This window comes from Dendrobates tinctorius, unplaced genomic scaffold (genome assembly GCF_039654945.1).
Source record: "Dendrobates tinctorius isolate UK_male_01 unplaced genomic scaffold, ASM3965494v1 ptg000162l, whole genome shotgun sequence".
Taxonomy (NCBI): Eukaryota; Metazoa; Chordata; class Amphibia; order Anura; family Dendrobatidae; genus Dendrobates; species Dendrobates tinctorius.
Window position 1 is genome coordinate 40,844,814 of NW_027361829.1, and position 19,952 is coordinate 40,864,765.

General features: G+C 44.6%; 1 protein-coding gene across 2 annotated transcripts in view; it reads left to right on the forward strand.

Moving 5' to 3' along the window:
- VPS41 (VPS41 subunit of HOPS complex) overlaps nt 1-19,952 on the forward strand; it is a 397,695-nt gene that overhangs the window by 141,784 nt on the left and 235,959 nt on the right. For both annotated transcript variants that reach the window (XM_073549967.1, XM_073549966.1), the window contains 2 exons: nt 469-543; nt 17,261-17,323. In XM_073549967.1, coding sequence (XP_073406068.1) covers nt 469-543; nt 17,261-17,323 — 138 coding nt within the window. The remainder of the gene's footprint in view (nt 1-468; nt 544-17,260; nt 17,324-19,952) is intronic.

Here is a 19,952-nt window from a genome sequence, read left to right on the forward strand (position 1 = left end):
AGCGACGCTGAACGCTGGTTTCTAATGTAAACATTGGGTATCCAGGAGCCGAGTGGCTCTTGGATAACTGATGTTTACCTTGGAAACCAGCGTGTACGCGGCTATTAGATACCCGATGATTACATTAGAAACCAGCTTGATCGTTGGTCCTGATCGCTGATGGGCTGTCTAACGATGTCCCAGCGATCCCATCCATGTTAAGTGTAAGACTTGCCCAAAGCTTTGTAATGATTTTGTGTCCATGCATGGCAATTAATTTGATATCTCACACCTACAAGTACTGCTAAACATGTAGATAATTAATTTGCCACTTTTGCATAAATGCTGATATTGGTACATTCCCTATAGGAATAAAGTCTGAAAATAACAAAAAAAGAAAAAAAGATTTGCACATATGAAGTAATTTAGAGTATTAATAACACAAAAATGTGTTTGATTGTTCCATTTTCTTTTCTTTTTTTTTTTCAGAGCACTGTGAAGATCAATCAGATTAGCCTGGATGAAGGTGGGGAACATGTCGGCGTCTGTGCAGAGGATGGCAAGGTATTTCCTGAAGATCAGCTGTGACATTTCTTATTTTGTTTAAGGCCACTGAAATTGTTAGAAATAACAGAATTTAGGTCAGTTTCATACAAGACATAGATTTGGTAAAAACTAATATATCTAAATTAATCAAGATTTTGATACATCTTTTGAATACAAAAATTAAATTATATATTGTTTTGCGTTTTATATTATTATGTGTTTAATAGGAGACCTGAAAGCATACAGCTGGCTCATGTTTGACTTTGCTGCATGCATGAGGGATGTAAACCCCTTTCCTCCTGCTATATCAACAGCGATTGATGTGCTGTGCGGATACCTATTTGGCAAAGCAGAGGGCTCATACTAGTTATTATTTTATAGTGCCTGAGTCATAATATTTGAATGGTGTTTGAGCTAATAGCATAGAGACAGGTCTGCTATCCTATGTTGTCTTCAAGGAAGGAATCCAATCCTATTGTAAAATCGCTTAATAAAGCTATCATCAGAAAATGACCTATTTTTTAAATTAGGTTTCCGATTGCAGCATTTAGAAGGCAGGGGGGAAGCTCCCTCTCCCCTCCGATCTGCCCCCCCACCCACTGTTCGGGCACTGACAACGAACATGGACTTCGCCAGGAAGTCCATGTAACTGATCGGGTTTGACCCTCTGAACCCTGGGTGTTTGTCGCTCTGTCATGTGCATGACAGCGTGGCAAACACTGCTTGTGATCGGCGGTGAAATCATAACTGCCGGTCAGACAGCATGGGGGTGAATGGGGTCCAGGTACCGTTCTGGTACCCGAACCCAAACTTTTTTCAACTCTTTGGCCGAGCCGGTCAGACCCAAACATCCAGGGGTCTGCCCATCTCTAATTTTGACCTAAATTTACCATTATCATAAAGTACAATGTGTCACGAAAAAAGTCTCAATCACTGGGAATCGTTGAAGCATTCCAGAGTTGTTATTATTATTTATTATTATTATAGCACCATTTATTCCATGGCGCTTTACATATGAAAAGGGACATGATAAAAAAAAAAAACAAGCACAGTAATCTTAAACAATACAAGTCACGACTGGTACAGGAGGAGAGAGGACCCTGGCCGCGAGGGCTCACAATCTGCAAGGGATGGGTGAGGATACAGTAGGAGAGGGTAGAGGTGGTCATGCAGCGGTATAGTGGAACAAGGGTTTTTGCAAGTTGTAGGCTTATCGGAAGAGGTAGGTCTTCAGGTTCCTTTTGAAGGTTTCCACGATAGGCGAGTCTGATATGTTGGGGTAGAGAGTTCCATTGTAGGGGTACCACATAGTTTTTTGTTTTTTTTTAATTTGTTTATTAACCAAGAAAGAGAAACCACATGTACATTTATGCATACACCAAAATAATACGCATGCATTTTGCCAAAATAATTGTAAGTGAATAGCAATTCACACATTAAATTGTTTATACAATTTAGTTTCACAGGTCTATGAGTTACTGCTTAGATAATGAATTATTAAACAGATGAACAGAAGCACTGTCAAGCTCTATATCTTGAAAGTACATATCACAAAAGCACTACCAATCTAATTAAACTACAACCTAACACGCTGCCTAGTACATTATAGAATATTATGTGATGCCATAAATACATCTCGATAGATCCCAACTATAACAGTCACGGTGGTACCGAGCCTCCACTCCCCGATATAGTGAGATGAGAGGAATTCCATCTATCCCAGATTTTATCAAATTTGCCCATACAGCCCCTGTTTTGATAAAGTGTTCGCTCATATGGGATGACCGAGTTCACCAGGTCAATCCAGGCTCTGAGAGTGGGGATTGACCCTCCCATCCAATGTAACGCCAGCACCTTCCTAGCCAAGAAAAGTGTTTCACATAGAAAAATCCTAACATAGTGTCCCCAATTCTCCTCATCTAGCACCCTGAATAAACAAACAGATGGACTAAGAAGAACAGGAATTTGCACTAAGCATGTTAGCAATTATGTGACTTCAGACCAGTATGAAAGGACAATGGGGCATCCCCACACCATATGTACAAAGTTTGCTTCCATTGTATGACACCTCAAACATTCCGAGGATTGGAAGCGACCCATCCTGAAAAGTCGCGATGGAGTTAGGTACGACTGGTGTAAGATATATAATTGAGTCATTCTATTATTAATAGATGGAGATACTTTAGTTGGAGATTCAAGAATCTCCTCCCAATCCTCAGCCTGAGCATCAGGAGGGATATCCTCCCACTTCCCCCTAATTATCGTTATAGCAGAGTCAGTTCCTGCCGACATGTACGTGTAAAGAGCAGAGATAAGACACTGAGGGCCTTGGGATTTAAGGATTCCTATTAAAGGGAGAGATGAGATAGCTTGGGTCGTACTTGAATATCGTAAATGCGAATGGACAGCTGATCTGAGTTGAAGATAACGGAAGAACTGGGATCTAGGGACATTATATTTAAGTTGGATTTGTTCAAAAGACATAAGGATATTACCTTCATATAGGTCTTTTATTAAAGAAACCCCATGTGAGGTCCAAAAGCCAGCGGATGGGTGGTTCAGCAGCACCGGGACATAGTTATTGTTCCATAGTGGCATTTCAGCAATGATGCCCTCAAAGCGGATCACTTTTTTGATCTGTCTCCAGACCGACCTCGCTAAACGGAGTAGAGGTAACAATCGGGAGGCATTAAGTTTCTCTGTTTCTAAAAAACCTAACGGACAGTCAATCTCTGCAGCATGAATGAGATGATGTTCCGAGTTAGGTAGATTATTTTCCGGCATCCACTTACTCAATGCTTTAATTTGTCCTGCCAGATAGTATAAATAAAAATCCGGCAGTGCCGCTCCCCCCATGCGTTTAGACCTCTGTAAGGGGTACCACATACTTATTACCACATAAAGTGACACTTGTAAAAATTAACAAATTAAGTCAAATACCTTATAAAAATCCCCGAACTCCCCTGATTCTGCCACGCTTTTCTTTTTTTGCTTTCCGCTGCAAAGATACTCACACTTGTTTCTTCCTCAGAGCTAACATGAAACTTTGGCTGGAGTTTCGCTAGCATCCAGCCATTTCACAATTGCGTTGAATGTATATACAGTAACCTCACAAGCTCCCTCTAGTGATAGCAGCAGGGAGTCAGGTGAAGGGATCTGGAGCTTATCTGAAGAACATGACCTGCTCTAGTGGCAGATGGCCTATTGGCTCTCAGTCTTATTGTTTTGCAGGGCAGTGATCAGAAATTCAGCACAACTCCAAAGACCTACTGATAGGGGATTTAGATTGTGAGCCCCATTGGGTACAGCAATGATAAAGTCTGTAAAGCGCTGCGGAATATGATGGCGCTATATAAGCAGAGTATGATAAAAATAAAATCTGTCATTGTTTTCTCAGCTGCAGAGCAGCGGCGGAGATGCATAAGATTGTGGATGACATCCAGTTATGTTAGCAGCTGCATGCCTTCAATTCAGGGCTATAAATGTGCCAGTACGATGCTATTACATAGATGGGGCTTGACAGGTACAGGTAAAATATTTTTTGCAGACGTTCTCCAAATAAATGCAGTTTTAGCAAACATTACCCAGTTTTGCTCCGCACCTTTCTCTGATAAGCACTGATTTAATAGAGAATGCTGGCTTCTTCTATAAGGTAACCTCTGCCAGCTCCAGACACTCGGCTCCACCTAATAACGTTCCTACCGTCCCATAGAGTTGACTTCTCCGCACTCCAGATGGTGATCGGGAGTGAAATGTGGCGAGAGGCTGCCCTCAATTCATATGGCCATTATTCTCCCACGTCCCAGGCTTACTCACATATTCCTCTGATTACGGCCAAGTATATTTTCTCCCACAAATGTGCCTGAGGAAAAAGTAATTACAAGAATGTCAATATTGTTATTTGTATTAAGTTGATTAACAGCTATAGGAAAAAAAGAGGCCACGCAGGACGAGGTTCGGAGCCATTACCACGTTCCCCCTCTGCATCCCTCCGCGCCTCTCCACCAGGCGGGTACTCCAGCCTCGGCTGTTATAAATCTGCAAAATTGGATTTCTGTGAACTTGAGGTTCTCTGTCTTACATTAGGACAGTGGCAAACACTTATGTGTGTTTCCGTTGAATTATTGAGACTTTTGATGAGCAATCGCAGTTTATCAGCCTATTAAAGTATCCAGCGACAGCCACATTAAATAGATGTAAAATCAATATATGTACAGCCCAACTTTAAAAAAATGGTGTCTACCTGTGCAACTAGAGAGCATTTATCATGGATGCTATATAAGTAACAATTATCGGAGCTTCCAGGGAATGAGGGGCTCTGACATGTCAGGGATCTAATGATTGATTCTCACTTATAAGAAGGTGCCATTATTTTCCAGTAAGTGTGTGAACAGTGGACAAAAGATAGGAGGTGCTGGCGATGTACTAAAACAAAGCCAGAATGATTTATCTTCTTCCTCCCTCTGCTCTCAGTGGGGAGAGAGCACATCATAGATTTTATACGGTATATTATTGTATATCTATATCTGCTTCTAGCTTCTACTGAGCTAAATAAGAAAGTAAAAATTAAAGGGTTGTCTCAAGTTTCCCATGGATAGATGACAACTTCCTGATGCCTGGGGGTCCGACAGATCAAAGTTCTGGAGTTCTGAAAGCCACGTGAATGGATTGAATGTTGATCATGGACGCTTGAGCTCCATTCATTCCTAATGGGACCCCTGGAGATAGTGAAGCACAGTTCTCGTCTGAATGATGCCTCAGTGCACATGATCTACTACCGCTCCATGCATGCGAGAGCCCCAGTTCTTGAGATCGGTGGAGGTCACATTGGTCGGACCATCAGAGACCAGGAAATCATAACTTCCAAACCTAAAGGCCCCGTCTCACTAAGCAATCTCGGTAGCGAGATCGCTGCTGAGTCACAACTTTTGTGACGTAACAGCGATCTCACCAGCGAGATCGCTTTGTGTGACAGCGATCGGCCCCCCTGCCGGTATCGCTGATCGCTGCAAGAAACCTCTGGACATTTCTTTGATCGCTGGTCTCCTGATGGCCAGCACGCATCGCTATGTGTGACAGGCGGGAGACCAGCGATCAGGTGTAAAAAATAATAAAAAAAATAAAAAATATAGTTATTCTCACCTTCCGACGTCCTGTTCAGCCATCCCGCCTCTCTCCACGCTCCAGTCCCAGTGATCCTTTGCACGAATGACCGCGAGACTTTGTTATCCCTCGAGACCGTGACATCTCGCGGTCATTCGTGCAAAGGATCCCTGGGACCGGAGCGTGGAGAGGCGGGATGGCTGAACGGGACGTCGGAAGGTGAGAATAACTATATTTTTTATTTTGATTCTATTTTTTTCAGGGATGGCCAGCGATGCCGGGCGCTCGGCCCACGCTGTGCTGATCGCTGGTGAAGCTGTCTGTGTGACAGCTCACCAGCGATCACATAGCGACTTACCAGCGATCCTGACACCTTGATATCGGTGTCGGGATCGCTGGTAAGTCGCTTAGTGTGACGGGGCCTTAAGAATGCCCTAAAGTTCACAATAAAAGCTTATAATGTCTGGTAGAAGTAGTGAAGGTTAGAGATGATACTATTGATATAGGGTTTAAAGTGCTCCTCATGTGGCCCCCTGTGGATGCATCCACGTCTGCTATAGATTATGTAGCACTAGAAGTAGAACAGCACACGCTTCATTCTTAAGAATACAGTATATGTAGGTTTACTACAGCTCCAGTGATCTGATTTGGCAAACTTTAGCTTTATTTAGCCTGAAGTCATGGTATCAGGACATAAGTCACCAAGGTATCTAACCCAGCGCTAGAGATGCGTCTTTACTACACCAGTGAGCCAGTTAATGTAGTTTGGAAGTTATTGTGGATTTGTTTTTATTATTGAGATGTTGACATTTTATGCTTCTACTTTTTTTTTTTAATCATGTGACATCATGAATTCCAGCCACATTGGATACAGGTCCTTTCCAGTGACAGAACCTATTTTATATACACAAGTTAAAGGGATTTATATAATGTCAACAGAGTATAGTTACTTTAATGACAGATCTGAAAACGTTGTTTTATCGCCCACTCCATTTACTGCGATCAAGCATTGCCTATCCATTTGGCAAGTAGGCACTGTAAAAAAAAAAAAAAAAAAAAAAGCAGCCTTAGTGCCAGCCCACTTGTGTGACATTATTAATAACTACATGTCAGGGTATATACGGCCAATAATCTACATGCATCTAGGTAGGGTCCAGACTGGGTCATGTGAGGCGCCTCTGAAACCAATTATTGGTATGAAATTTTTATGACGTATATTAAGAGTGCCATGGATTGATTAACCCCTTCACGACCAATGACGCCACATAGGCGTCATGAAAACTGGTACCAATCTGACCAGTGACGCCTATATGGCGTCATGACTTTAAAGCCCCCCTGCGGATCGGGTTACCTAGGTCATTGAAAGGTCACCCGACCCGCAGATACAGGGGGCTTTGTACTTTACCACGGTGGGGGGGGCTTCGCCCCCACATGGCTACGATCTCTCTGATTGGCTGTTAAAGGTGAAACAGCCAACAGCCAATCAGAGCGATAGTAATATTTCATCAATGAAAATTGATGAAATATTACAATCCAGCCATGTCTGACGCTGCTGTAGCATCGGACATGGCTGGTGACACCGATCCGACCCCCCCACCGGTTAATGGGGGCGATCTGCCCCCCGCCACTGAATGACAGCGGTGATGTGCCACCGCTGTCATCTGCCCTCCACCTTCCCTCCGCTCCCCCGCCTTCCGATCGCCACCCCTCCCACCCCCCGGTACTCACCGAGTGCCGCTATGGCTCCCGGTGTCCCGCGGTCCTGGACCATGGGCGCCGCCATATCGGAAAATGGCGGGCGCATGCGCAGTGCGCCCGCTGGCTGCAATTTCCTTTCATTCATTTTGATCACTGTGATAAACTCTCAGTGATCAAAATAGAATAAAAGTAAATAAACCCCGCATTTATCACCACCATAGGCAGGAACAACTAATAAGATAAAGAAGTTATTTTTATTTTTATTTTTTCATTAGGGTTAGGGTTGGAATGAGGGTTAGGGTTGGAAAGAGGGTTAGGGTTGGAAAGAGGGTTAGGGTTAGGATTGGAAGGAGGGTTAGGGTTGGAAATAGGGTTAGGGTTGGAGTTAGGGTTGGAATTAGGGTTAGGGTTGGAATTAGAGTTAGGATTAGGGTTGAAATTAGGGTTAGGCCTGTGGTTGGGGTTAGGGTTGGGATTAGGGTTAGGGATGTGTTGGGGTTAGGGCTGTGGTTAGGGGTGTGTTGGGGTTAGGGTTGGAGTTAGAATTGAGGTGTTTCCTCTGTTTAGGCACATTAGCGGGTCTCCAAATGCGATATGGTGCAACCATTGATTCCAGCCAATTTTGCGTTCAAAAAGTCAAACGGTGCTCCCTCCCTTCCAAGCCCCGACGTGTGCCCAAACAGTGGTTTCCCCCAACATATGGGGTATCAGCGTACTCAAGAAAAATTGCACAACAACTTTGGGGGTCTAATTTCTCCTGGTACCCTTGGGAAAATAAAAAATTGGGGGCTAAAAAATTATTTTTGTGGAAAATTTTTTTTTTTTAATTTTCACGTCTCTGCGTTATAAACTTCTGTGAAGCACTTGGGGGTTCAAAGTGCTCACCAGGCATCTAGATAAGTTCCTTGGGGGGGTCTAGTTTCCAAAATGGGGTCACTTGTGGGGAGGTTTCTATTGTTTAGGCACATCAGGGGCTCTGCGAACATAACGACGACCGCAGACCATTCCATCAAAGTCTGCATTTCAAAACGTCACTACTTCCATTCCGAGCCCTTACGTGTTCCCAAACAATGGTTCCCCCCCATATATGGGGTACCAGCGTACTCAGGACAAACTGGACAACAACTTTTGGGGTCTAATTTATCCTGGTACACTTGTGAAAAAAAAAATTGCTGGCTAAAAATATTTTTTTTTGAGGAAAAAAAAATTATTTTTTATTTTCACGGCTCTGCGTTATAAACTTCTGTGAAGCGCTTGGGGGTTCAAGGTGCTCACCACACATCTAGATAAGTTCCTTGGGGGGGTCTAGTTTCCAAAATGGGGTCACTTGTGGGGGGTTCCATAGTTTAGGTACATCAGGGGCTCTGCAAATGTAACATGATGTCCGCAGACCATTCCATCAAAGTCAGCATTTCATAATGTCACTACTTTCCTTCCGAACCCCGACGTGTGCCCAAACAGTGGTCCCCCCACATATGGGGTACCAGTGTACTCAGGAAAAACTGGACAACAACTTTTGGGGTCCAATTTATCCTGGTACCCTTGTGAAAATAAAAAATTGCGCACTAAAAAATAATTTTTTGAGGAAAAAAAATTTTTTTTTATTTTCACGGCTCTGCGTTATAAACTTTTGTGAAGCACTTGGGGGTTTAAAGTGCTCACTATGCATCTAGATAAGTTCCTTAGGGGGTCTAGTTTCCAAAATGGGGTCATTTGTGGGGGAGCTCCAATGTTTAGGTACACAGGGGCTCTCCAAACACGACATGGTGTCCGCTAACGATTAGAAGTAATTTGCATTTCAAAAAGTCAAATGGCGCTCCTTCCCTTCTGAGCTCTACCGTGTGCCCAAACAGTGGTTCCCCCCCACATATGGGGTACCAGCGTACTCAGGACAAACTGGACAACAACTTTTGTGGTCCAATTTCTCCTGTTAGCCTTGTGAAAATTAAAAATAACGTGCTAAAAAATCATTTTTGAGGAAAAAAAATTTTTTTTTTATTTTCACTGCTCTGTGTTATAAACTTTTGTGAAGCACTTGGGGGTTCAAAGTGCTCACTACACATCTAGATAAGTTCCATAAGGGGTCTAGTTTCCAAAATGGGGTCATTTGTGGGGGAGCTCCAATGTTGAGGTGCACAGGGGCTCTCCAAACGCGACATGGTGTCCGATAACGATTGGAGCTAATTTTCCATTCAAATAGTCAAATGGTGCTCCTTCCCTTCCGGACCCTGCTGTACGCCCAAACAGTGGTTTATGACCACATATGAGGTATCGGTGTACTCAGGAGAAATTGCTCAACAAATTTTAGGATCCATTTTATCCTGTTGCCCATGTGAAAATGAAAAAACTGAGGCTAAAAGAAAATTTTGGGGAAAAAAAGTACTTTTTTTATTTTTTTTACATACGGTATCAATTTGTGAAGCACCTGGGGGTTCAAAGTGATCAGTATGCATCTAGATAAGTTCCTTGGGGGTCTAGTTTCCAAAATGGGGTTACTTGTGGGGGAGCACCAATGTTTAGGCACACAGGGGCTCTCCAAACGCAACATGGCAATCGCAAAATATTCCAGCATATTTTCCATTCAAAAAGTCAAATGGCGCTCCTTCCCTTCTGAGCCCTGCCGTGCGCCCAAACAGTGGTTTATGACCACATATGAGGTATCGGTGTACTCAGGAGAAATTGCCCAACATATTTTAGGATCCATTTTATCCTGTTGCCCATGTGAAAATGAAAAAATTGATGCTAAAAGAAAATTTTTGTTGGAAAAATTTAAATGTCCATTTTTTCTTTCCACTTTGCTTTAGTTCCTGTCAAACACCTGAAGGGTTAATAATCTTCTTGAATGTAGTTTTGAGTAGCTTGAGGGGTGCAGTTTTTAGAATGGTGTCACTTTTGGGTATTTTCTGCCATATAGACCTCTCAAAGTGACTTCAAATGTGAGGTGGTCCCTAAAAAAAATGGTTTTGTAAATTTTGTTGTAAAAATGAGAAATCGCTGGTCAACTTTTAACCCTTATAACTTCCTAACAAAAAAATATTTTGTTTCCAAAATTGTGCTGATGTAAAGTAGACATGTGGGAAATGTTATTTAGTAACTATTTTGTGTCACATAACTCTGGTTTAACAGAATAAAAATTCAAAATTTGAAAATTGCGAAATTTTCTAAATTTTCGCCAAATTTCTGATTTTTTCACAAATAAACGCAAAAATTATCAACCTAAATTTACCACTAACGTGAAGAAAAAACAATCTCAGAATCGCTAGGATCCGTTGAAGTGTTCCTGAGTTATTACCTCATAAAGGGACACTGGTCAGAATTGCAAAAAATGGCCTGGTCATTAAGGTCAAAATAGGCTTGGTCATGAAGGGATTAAAGGGAATCTGTCACCCTTTTTTGGCCTATCAGCTGCCGGCATCGACATCAGGGGCTTATCTACAGCATTCTGTAATGCTGTAGATAAACCCTCGATGTAACCTGAAAGATAAGAAAAAAGAGTTAGATTATACTCACCCGGGGGGCGGTCCGGTCCGATGGGTGTTGCGGTCCGGTCCGGCGCCTCCCATCTTCATACGATGCCGTCCTCTTCTTCCCTTCCTGTCGTGGCTCCGGCGCAGGTGCACTGCTCTGCCCTGTTGAGGGGAGCAGAGTTCTGCAGTGTGCAGGTGGCAGGAGAGGTCAGAGAGGTCCGGCGCCTGCGCACTGCAGTATTCTGCTCTGCCCTCAATAGGGCAGAGCAGTGCACCGGAGCCACGACAGGAAGGGAAGAAGAGGACGACATCGTATGAAGATGGGAGGCGCCGTACCGGACCGCGACACCCATCAGACCGGACCGCCCCCACGGGTGAGTGTAATCTATCTCTTTTTTTCTTTTTTCTTAATATTGCGTTGATCCAGGGAGCTAGTCTGATTGCCGTATGTGGAGTCGGGAAGGAATTTTTTTCCCTAATGTGAAGCTTACTGTTTGCCACATGGGTTTTTTTTGCCTTCCTCTGGATCAACATGTTAGGGCAGGTTAGGACAGGTTATTGGTTGAACTAGATGGACTTAAAGTCTCCTTTCAACCTTAATTACTTTGTTACTATGTTATCTTTCAGGTTACATCTGGGGCTTATCTACAGCATTACAGAATGCTGTAGATAAGCCCCTGATGTCAGTGGCAGCAGCTCATAGGCCAAAAAAAGGGGTGACAGATTCCCTTTAAACTGAGTGTCAGCCGTCTAAATCCAGAAAGGTTCCCTCAGTACACAAAGCTTGGTTGTACTGTGAAATACAGTGGTGGTTCCAAGAAAACCTAAAAGAAAAACTAGCCATACACAAGAAGGAAATGTGAGCCTTCCCTCCATGTGCCTGGCCTTCCTTCCTTGAGCCTGGCCTTCCTTCCTTGAGCCTGGCCTTCCTTCCTTGAGCCTGGCCTTCCTTCTTTGAGCCTGGCCTTCCTTCCTTGAGCCTGGCCTTCCTTCTTTGAGCCTGGCCTTCCTTCCTTGAGCCTGGCCTTGCTTCCTTGAGCCTGGCCTTGCTTCCTTGAGCCTGGCCTTGCTTCCTTGTGCCTGGCCTTGCTTCCTTGTGCCTGGCCTTGCTTCCTTGTGCCTGGCCTTCCTTCCTTGTGCCTGGCCTTCCTTCCTTGTGCCTGGCCTTCCTTCCTTGTGCCTGGCCTTCCTTCCTTGTGCCTGGCCTTCCTTCCTTGTGGCTGGCCTTCCTTCCTTGTGCCTGGCCTTCCTTCCTTGTGCCTGGCCTTCCTTCCTTGTGCCTGGCCTTCCTTCCTTGTGCCTGGCCTTCCTTCCTTGTGCCTGGCCTTCCTTCCTTGTGCCTGGCCTTCCTTCCTTGTGCCTGGCCTTCCTTCCTTGTGCCTGGCCTTCCTTCCTTGTGCCTGGCCTTGCTTCCTTGTGCCTGGCCTTGCTTCCTTGTGCCTGGCCTTGCTTCCTTGTGCCTGGCCTTGCTTCCTTGTGCCTGGCCTTGCTTCCTTGTGCCTGGCCTTGCTTCCTTGTGCCTGGCCTTCCTTCCTTGTGCCTGACCTTCCTTCCTTGTGCCTGGCCTTCCTTCCTTGTGCCTGGCCTTCCTTCCTTGTGCCTGGCCTTCCTTCCTTGTGCCTGGCCTTCCTTCCTTGTGCCTGGCCTTCCTTCCTTGTGCCTGGCCTTGCTTCCTTGTGCCTGGCCTTGCTTCCTTGTGCCTGGCCTTCCTTCCTTGTGCCTGGCCTTCCTTCCTTGTGCCTGGCCTTCCTTCCTTGTGCCTGGCCTTCCTTCCTTGTGCCTGGCCTTCCTTCCTTGTGCCTGGCCTTCCTTCCTTGTGCCTGGCCTTCCTTCCTTGTGCCTGGCCTTCCTTCCTTGTGCCTGGCCTTCCTTCCGTGTGCCTGGCCTTTGCTCCTTGTGCCTGGCGTTCCCTCCGTGTGCCCAATTCTGCAAGCTTTTTGTAATGAGGGAGCAAGTCTGAAATCCACTCTTCCCCAACCAAGATAGTTACTATCCTTGAAAACCCTTTAAAAGGAATCTGTCACCACGATTTTACTACCCCATCTGAGAGCAGCATTATGTAGGGGCAGATTCTCTGATTCCAGTGATGTGTCTCTTACTGCTTTGTTTGCTACAGTTTTCTATGCTGCAGATCTACCAGTTTTCTAATGTTGAGCTCTGTATATCCCTACCCACATCACTGATTGGCAGCTTTCTTTATAATAGTAATCTTTATATAGCGCCGACATATTCCGCAGCGCTTTACAGTTTAACAGTTTCAAAACACAAATCATAAGTAACAACTTTAACAATACAATAATTAAAGCAAAATAAGACGACCCTCAATCTACACTGTGCATAGGCAGAAAAATGCCAGTCAGTGGTGATGGCGGGGTTATACAGAGCCCGTGAATGTGTTTGACTACCTGGCAGCAGATTTGCCAATCTTCAAGTGACCATCTTCCGATAAAACAGTGATTTTATCAAAACTACAGAAAGTAGACCAGTAAGTGATACATCGCTTGAATCCGGGTCCCTGTCTCTACATTATGCAGCTCTCAGATTAGGTGGAAAATCCTTGGTGATAGAGTCCCAGTTGTAATATGCTGCTTTGCACAGTTTGTATATCCAGAGGTGGTCCGACTCTTATACCTCTGGTTTGGTTTATGTGCTATGGGATTAGCATTTGTTTGTAACAAATAAATTCCTGCTACAGCCTTTGACTTGCCATTAGTTTATTTGATATTTATCGATCCAGTGTCAGATGCTGGTGTCCTCAATATTCTCGCCTTGTGGCTGGACCCTCCGTCACAAACTAACATGCCCTGTACTCGGACTGTCCGGCATCTCACTGCTGTGTCCATAATATTAATGCGGGAGGTGAAGCATTGCGTTACACAGAGCATCCTTCCACACCAGAAACATTTCATAGCTTGAGCAAACACAAAACACATGTCCTTTTTGGTTTTTTTTTCCAAGAGCAAACCATCTCATTTCTTTCATAAAAGAAAAATACAAAAAATTGTATTCTACTGTTTGAAAAGTGACATTACTCAGGAGGTTGCCATAATCAGCCTAGGAGAAAAAAAGGATTATTGTTGGTAAAATAAATGAAGGTCTAAGGCTACTTTCACACATCCGGTGTGTGGGGTCCGGCGGCGTGCGGCGAAAAGCCGGGCCGCCGGATCCGGCCTGCAGCCGTGACACCGGATGTGTGTGCGGCGAGATGATACGGCTCGGACATTATTAAAGGAGCCGCAGGACAGAGGCAGCCAATGAGACAGCTGCTGAAAGGGAGGTGAGGGGAGGAGAGGATAGGAGAGGGGAGGGGAGTGGAGGGGAGGAGAGGGGAGGGGGGTGGAGAGAGAGAGACATGGGGGGTTAACATTAGTGTCCAGGCAAGAGAATCTCTCTCTCTTGCTGGGCACTTGTGGGGTTAACCCCACAGAGAGATCTCTCTCTCTCACCCAGACACTGTGAGTGTTAACCCCACAAGTGCCCGGCGAGAGAGATCTCTCACAAGTGTCCGGGTGACAGAGAGAGATCTCTCTCTCTCTCGCCGGGCACTTGTGGGGTTAACATTCACAGAGTCCGGGCATGCGCTGTGGAAAAAGCCGGTCCGGCGCTGCAAAAAAACGTTACATGGAACGTTTTTTCCAGACGCCGGACAGGCTGTTTTTGCCGGATCAGGCAAAAACCGGATACGCCGCATAGGTATCCGGCGCGATGCGGCAATAATGAAACTGAATGGGGGAAAAACCGGATCCGGTGGCAAGCGGCGCCGGATCCGGTTTTTACACTTTTCGCCGCATCGCGCCTGATGCTGAAAACCGGATGTGTGAAAGAGGCCTTAGTTATCATTCATTTTAGTGGCAGAGACCTTGAATACTCATATATATATATATATATATATATATATATATATATATATATAAAAAAATAACAGAGAAACCATTTATTCTTGCGTTATATTGTGGCCTAAAGTACACGACAAAAAGATGGCGGCTTTCTTTTCTGGATTTTTGTATAGTGCAGAATCACTATGGTCAGGGTTGTATAGCCCCAAGTAACAGAATCCAAAGGACTCAATCATACAGGGAAGTTCGGAAGTCTTTCACTAGTTTGTGGGTTTAGGGTTAGTTTATTTAAGTGCGGATGATATGCTGGGGGGTCTTGTCTGCTTCCATATACCGGTGGTCTGTGTACAAAGATGGGGCCTGTATTAATAAGGGTTTTCTATTTTTTTAAATTGTAGATGGCTTTTCTGTAGTCTCTTATTCATATAGTGGTGATATATATTTATGCTGTAGGTTGAAGTGTGTACTGAATAGGTAGGGTAGCGGGCAGATATTTTCGGCTACATGCTCAGCTTTGTAGAGCTCTGACCGTTTATTGCTGGGGTCCTGATGACCATGGTTCCCGTGATCTATTTTAAGGCACTTTTCAGTACTCTCCCTGATGAAGCCTAATGATGGAGGGAGAAACTCGTCAGAAAGCTATTTGGGGTACTGAATAACATTAGTGGCATTTTGGCCACTGTCTTCGTAAATGACCGGCATTAACCTTCAAGGTCCCCTACATGCTCCTGGACATCATAGACCTGTACCTGGAAATTGGGCAAGATCAAACCATTTGCCAGGCACCGTATTTTATGAGCAGCCTTTTCCACAATGTTGGACTGATTTTGCTGCAACTGGTATCCTCAGTCTGAAACAAAGTGAATCTTCATCTTCTGGGAACCTTTACTACCTTTTAGTAATTTAAAGGGTTTATATAGGACTTTCTCAAAAAGAAAAAATGTGCCTAATCACTAACAGGCAGGTAGTGGTTTCCTTCCTGTTGTGCATGCTACCGTTCTTCCCCAGCGCAGTGTGCTCACAGACCGCTCCTGCCAGTGATTCAGCTGCATCTGCTGATATCACATTACAGTGCTGGGGATTCTTTTTGCTCTGTTGATGGAACTTCAGACGTCATACTGATTGACAGCCAGGATCCTGCTACCCAACTGGGGGAGCCGGCTGTCTATCAGAATGACATTGGAAGTCACGCCCCATTGTGTCAGCAGAGACTGCTGAATCCCCTGCAGGAGCGGTCTGTGACTCCTGTGTGCTGGGGAAGAACGGCATCATGCACTATAGGCAGGTAAGTTGCAAGTACCTGCTTGTTAAGGCTAAAGCATATTTTTTGTTTATCCATAAAGTCCCGGATATACCTTTTAACCATTTCTGTAGCTCATAATGAGACTTGAAGGTTTTTTTTTTGTAATCTAGAAATCCCATGTCCATTATGCGCATATGTGCGCCTGCAGAACACCCGCAGAAACTGACTGCTCGTAAACCTGCGCTCCAGCAATAGTCTCCTCAACAGAAATTTCAGTAATATAATGTATTTGGGTGCGGTAAATCCACATGGTTCAGTGAGCACATATTAGATCGCAGGATTTTGGACGGAGCGAAAATGCGCTGCTATATCCTGATCGAGGGAACGGTCCCTAAGAGGCAGATGGATATTCTACTGCAAGTTACATAGGAGATGATGATGAGTTGCTGCTCGTAAGCTTATATGTAACTTGCTGTAGAATGTCTGTGTCTATCTAGCTCCACCCCCTTCATAGAATTTTAAAAGCACCATCTGTCATCTCCTATCTCCGTAATGGAAAAATCTGTATTTACTAAAGTCATATTTTATCTGTGAATTGAAAATTTTGATCATTCCATGAGTAGAAAGAAAATGAATTTTCGTCATGTGTACTATTGATTTATGTACGAAAATGAAGGTTATGCTTTAAGACTGACGAAGATTGCCGAGTCATGTGTCCCATAGTAGTGGGTGATCGTGATCTTCATGTCGCATTGCAGATGTTGCTATGTATTTTCGAAATCCAGGTATTACAAGTCTACACAAGTCCTCCTGTCCATATAACACTAGCATGTAACATCTGTCACGTGTCTGAATTTGTCCTTTGTGCACTGCGCTTGCAGAGTTCAAATGCAGTAACTTTCTGTAATGTTTCCATGCAGTTCCTTGGATTCGGGAAACCCACAAGAAGGACATTTTAATATTATGTCACGTTGTGATAAATAATTCAGCTGCTGTATCCGTTTTCTGCAGAATATCCCCAATAATCGGATTAGATAATGGGATTGATAATAAATACTAGTGGCTGTTCTTAGTGGCCGTATTAGCAGAGACACAACTGCTGTACACGGCATGGATTTGTGCTGTAGCTAGTAGTGATGAGCGAGTATGCTCGGCTGCTAATAGTGACTTCGGTGTCGCTCTCACAATATATTCGAGTCCCCGCGGCTGCCCGTCTTGTGGCTGTTCGACAACCGCAACATATGCAGGGATGGCCTGTCTGTTAGACAATCCCTCTGTGTTGGGGCTATTGATGATCAGCCGGGACACATGCTATTACACCCGAGCATGCTCGCTTATCATTAGTAGCCACTTGTAGGCTCCTCTTAATAACAAGTCTCTTGTTACAGGTTCAGGTGTTTGGCCTTTATTCCAGAGAAGGATTACATGAAATATTTGACTGCCCGATAAAGGTGAGTAAATCTGCTTATGTCCACATTATGATAGTGGTTCGGTTTATTTGTTTTCTTTTTATACTTTGTACCAGGTTTATTTTTGACGTGAATGAAATATTATTTATTTTTAATGATTCTTTATCTTCACATAATGACGGCGATTGGTTCTCAGAATGACCATCTAAGTTTTTATCCTGTATGATTTTTTGGAAACAGCAGAAGCTACTTTATTAATGTCCTGTAATCTATATCCTTCTACTTATATTCACCAGAATCCTAGCTGAGCTCACACCCAGAGGTGGAGTACGGCACCAAAGCAATATTGGCCTAACCGTCTAAAAAAAAAAAATGGAGATCAAGTTTTATAACCGCTGTAAGGAAACTGCTTCCCATACCCTTCCTAGATCTCCTGTCACAGCGACTTCCTAACAAGAAGTGGACTGTAGACATGTTCTTGCACTGATCTCTAGAACTAATACCTGGTGTGACATGACCATAACATTGACAGCTTAGACCCCACATATCAGTGACGGGTGCATCAAAGAATACCAGCCGAAACCCTGTATGGTAGTGACAATCAGCATGTCTTCATCGCATAAATAACATGATAGTGACAGCTGGGGACTGCCACATCACTCAATGACAGCCTAGACCCCACATATCGGTGACGGGTACATCAAAGAATACCAGCCTAGACCATTCATGGCAGTGACAATCAGGATGTTGTCTTCACATTCACAGCATCAATAAGTGACAGCCTTGTCCATACTTAGTAGTGACAGCGACATCACTCAGTGACCACCTAAACCAGTGTTCCCCCAACTCCAGTCCTCAAGAGCCACCAACAGGTCATGTTTTCAGGATTTCCCTTAAAAGGAATCTGTCACCCCACTTTTGGCCTATGAGATGCGGCCACCGCCATCAGGGGCTTATCTACAGCATTCTGTAATGCTGTAGATAAGCCCCCGATGTAACCTGAAAGATAAGAAAAACAAGTTAGATTATACTCACCCGGGAGTCCGGTCCGATGGGTGTCGCGGTCCGATCCGGTGCCTCCCATCTTCTAGAGATGACGTCCTCCTTCTTACTTCTGCCGCAACTCCTGCACAGGCGTACTTTATCGGTCCTTCTGAGGGCAGAGTAAAGTACTGCAGTGCGCAGGCGCCGGACCTCTCTGACCTTTCCCGGCGCCTGAGCACTGCAGTACTTTACTCTGCCCTCAACAGGACAGATAAAGTACGCCTGCACAGGAGCCGCTGCAGAAGTAAGAAGGAGGACGTCATCTCTAGAAGATGAGAGGCGCCGGACTGGACCGCGACACACATCGGACCGCACCGCGCCCCCCCCGGTGAGTATAATCTAACTCATTTTTCTTCTCTTTCAGGTTACATCGGGGGCTTATCTACAGCAATACAGAATGCTGTAGTTAAGCCCCTGATGGCTGTGGCCGCATCTTATAGGCCGAAAATGGGGTGACAGATTCCCTTTAAAATGCACAGGTGAGATATGCTCACCTGCACAGGAAATAATTCCACCACCTGGGCGATACTAAGGAAATCCTTATAACCTGATCTGTTGGTGGCTCTTGAGGACTGGAGTTGGGGAACACTGACCTAGACTCTCCATCACAGTAGCAATAGCAATAACTGCCAAACCCAGCAGCCAATGCCGCTAGTGACAAGCAATAAACACTCTGTAACATACCAATCTTCCACGGAGGATCACTAGAGATCAAGGGAAGAGGATTTTGGGTAATTGTCAGACGTGCCTGCTATTCTTCATTAAAGGGAACCTGTCACATCAGATAATAATGTGAACCTGTAAATACAGGGTTAATAACATTGGGAAGGTGTTTGGCTGAGGGGCGCCACCTGGGAGAAAATGATTTTTATTTCTTCAGGGAACCAAAGGCCTTCAGTCATACACGCATGTCGGCGCGGCTACAATCATCGCTGTGAGTGGTGGCGTCAAACACGCCTTGACAGTTTGACTGACAGTCGGCTCCGCAGGGCATCAGTGCAGAGTGAGCAGACAGCCACAGTGGTGGGGTGTGGTTACAGCTGCCACTCATACTGTTGTGAGCGATGACTATAGTCGTGTTCGTTCTCTGTATGACTGAAAGCCAGGGAGAAATAAAGTTAATTTTCTCCCATGTGCCGCACTTTCAGTACTCCGGCCGGGCACTGTCATAATGCCGGTTCATAGTGTTATCCAAGGAGACTATTTTTTACTGTTTGCACATCACTTTATTACAGGATTTGTCTTCATTCCCATAGAAAGAGCATGTTAGTTTCTTCTAAGCTCCTGTTTTTCCCCAGTCTGTTTTCCTGCCTTCAAACGAGTATATTCTGATATCAATGCAGCTGGAGTACCTAAAATGGCAGTGAAGGGTCAGATCAACCCGTGTCTCACTACCACTCTAGATACATTGCTGCAGAAGATTGTTCTAATAAGGTGCTGACATCATCTCTACTCCTAACTGGTACATTAATGGATACGTTCTGATATCAATGCAGCTGGAGTACCGATGATGGCAGTGAAGTCAGATCAGCCCCTGTGCCTCACTACCACTGGGGATAATTTGCTGCAGGAGATTGTTCTGATAAGGTGCTGACCCTTCACTGCCATCACCTGTACTCCTAACGGG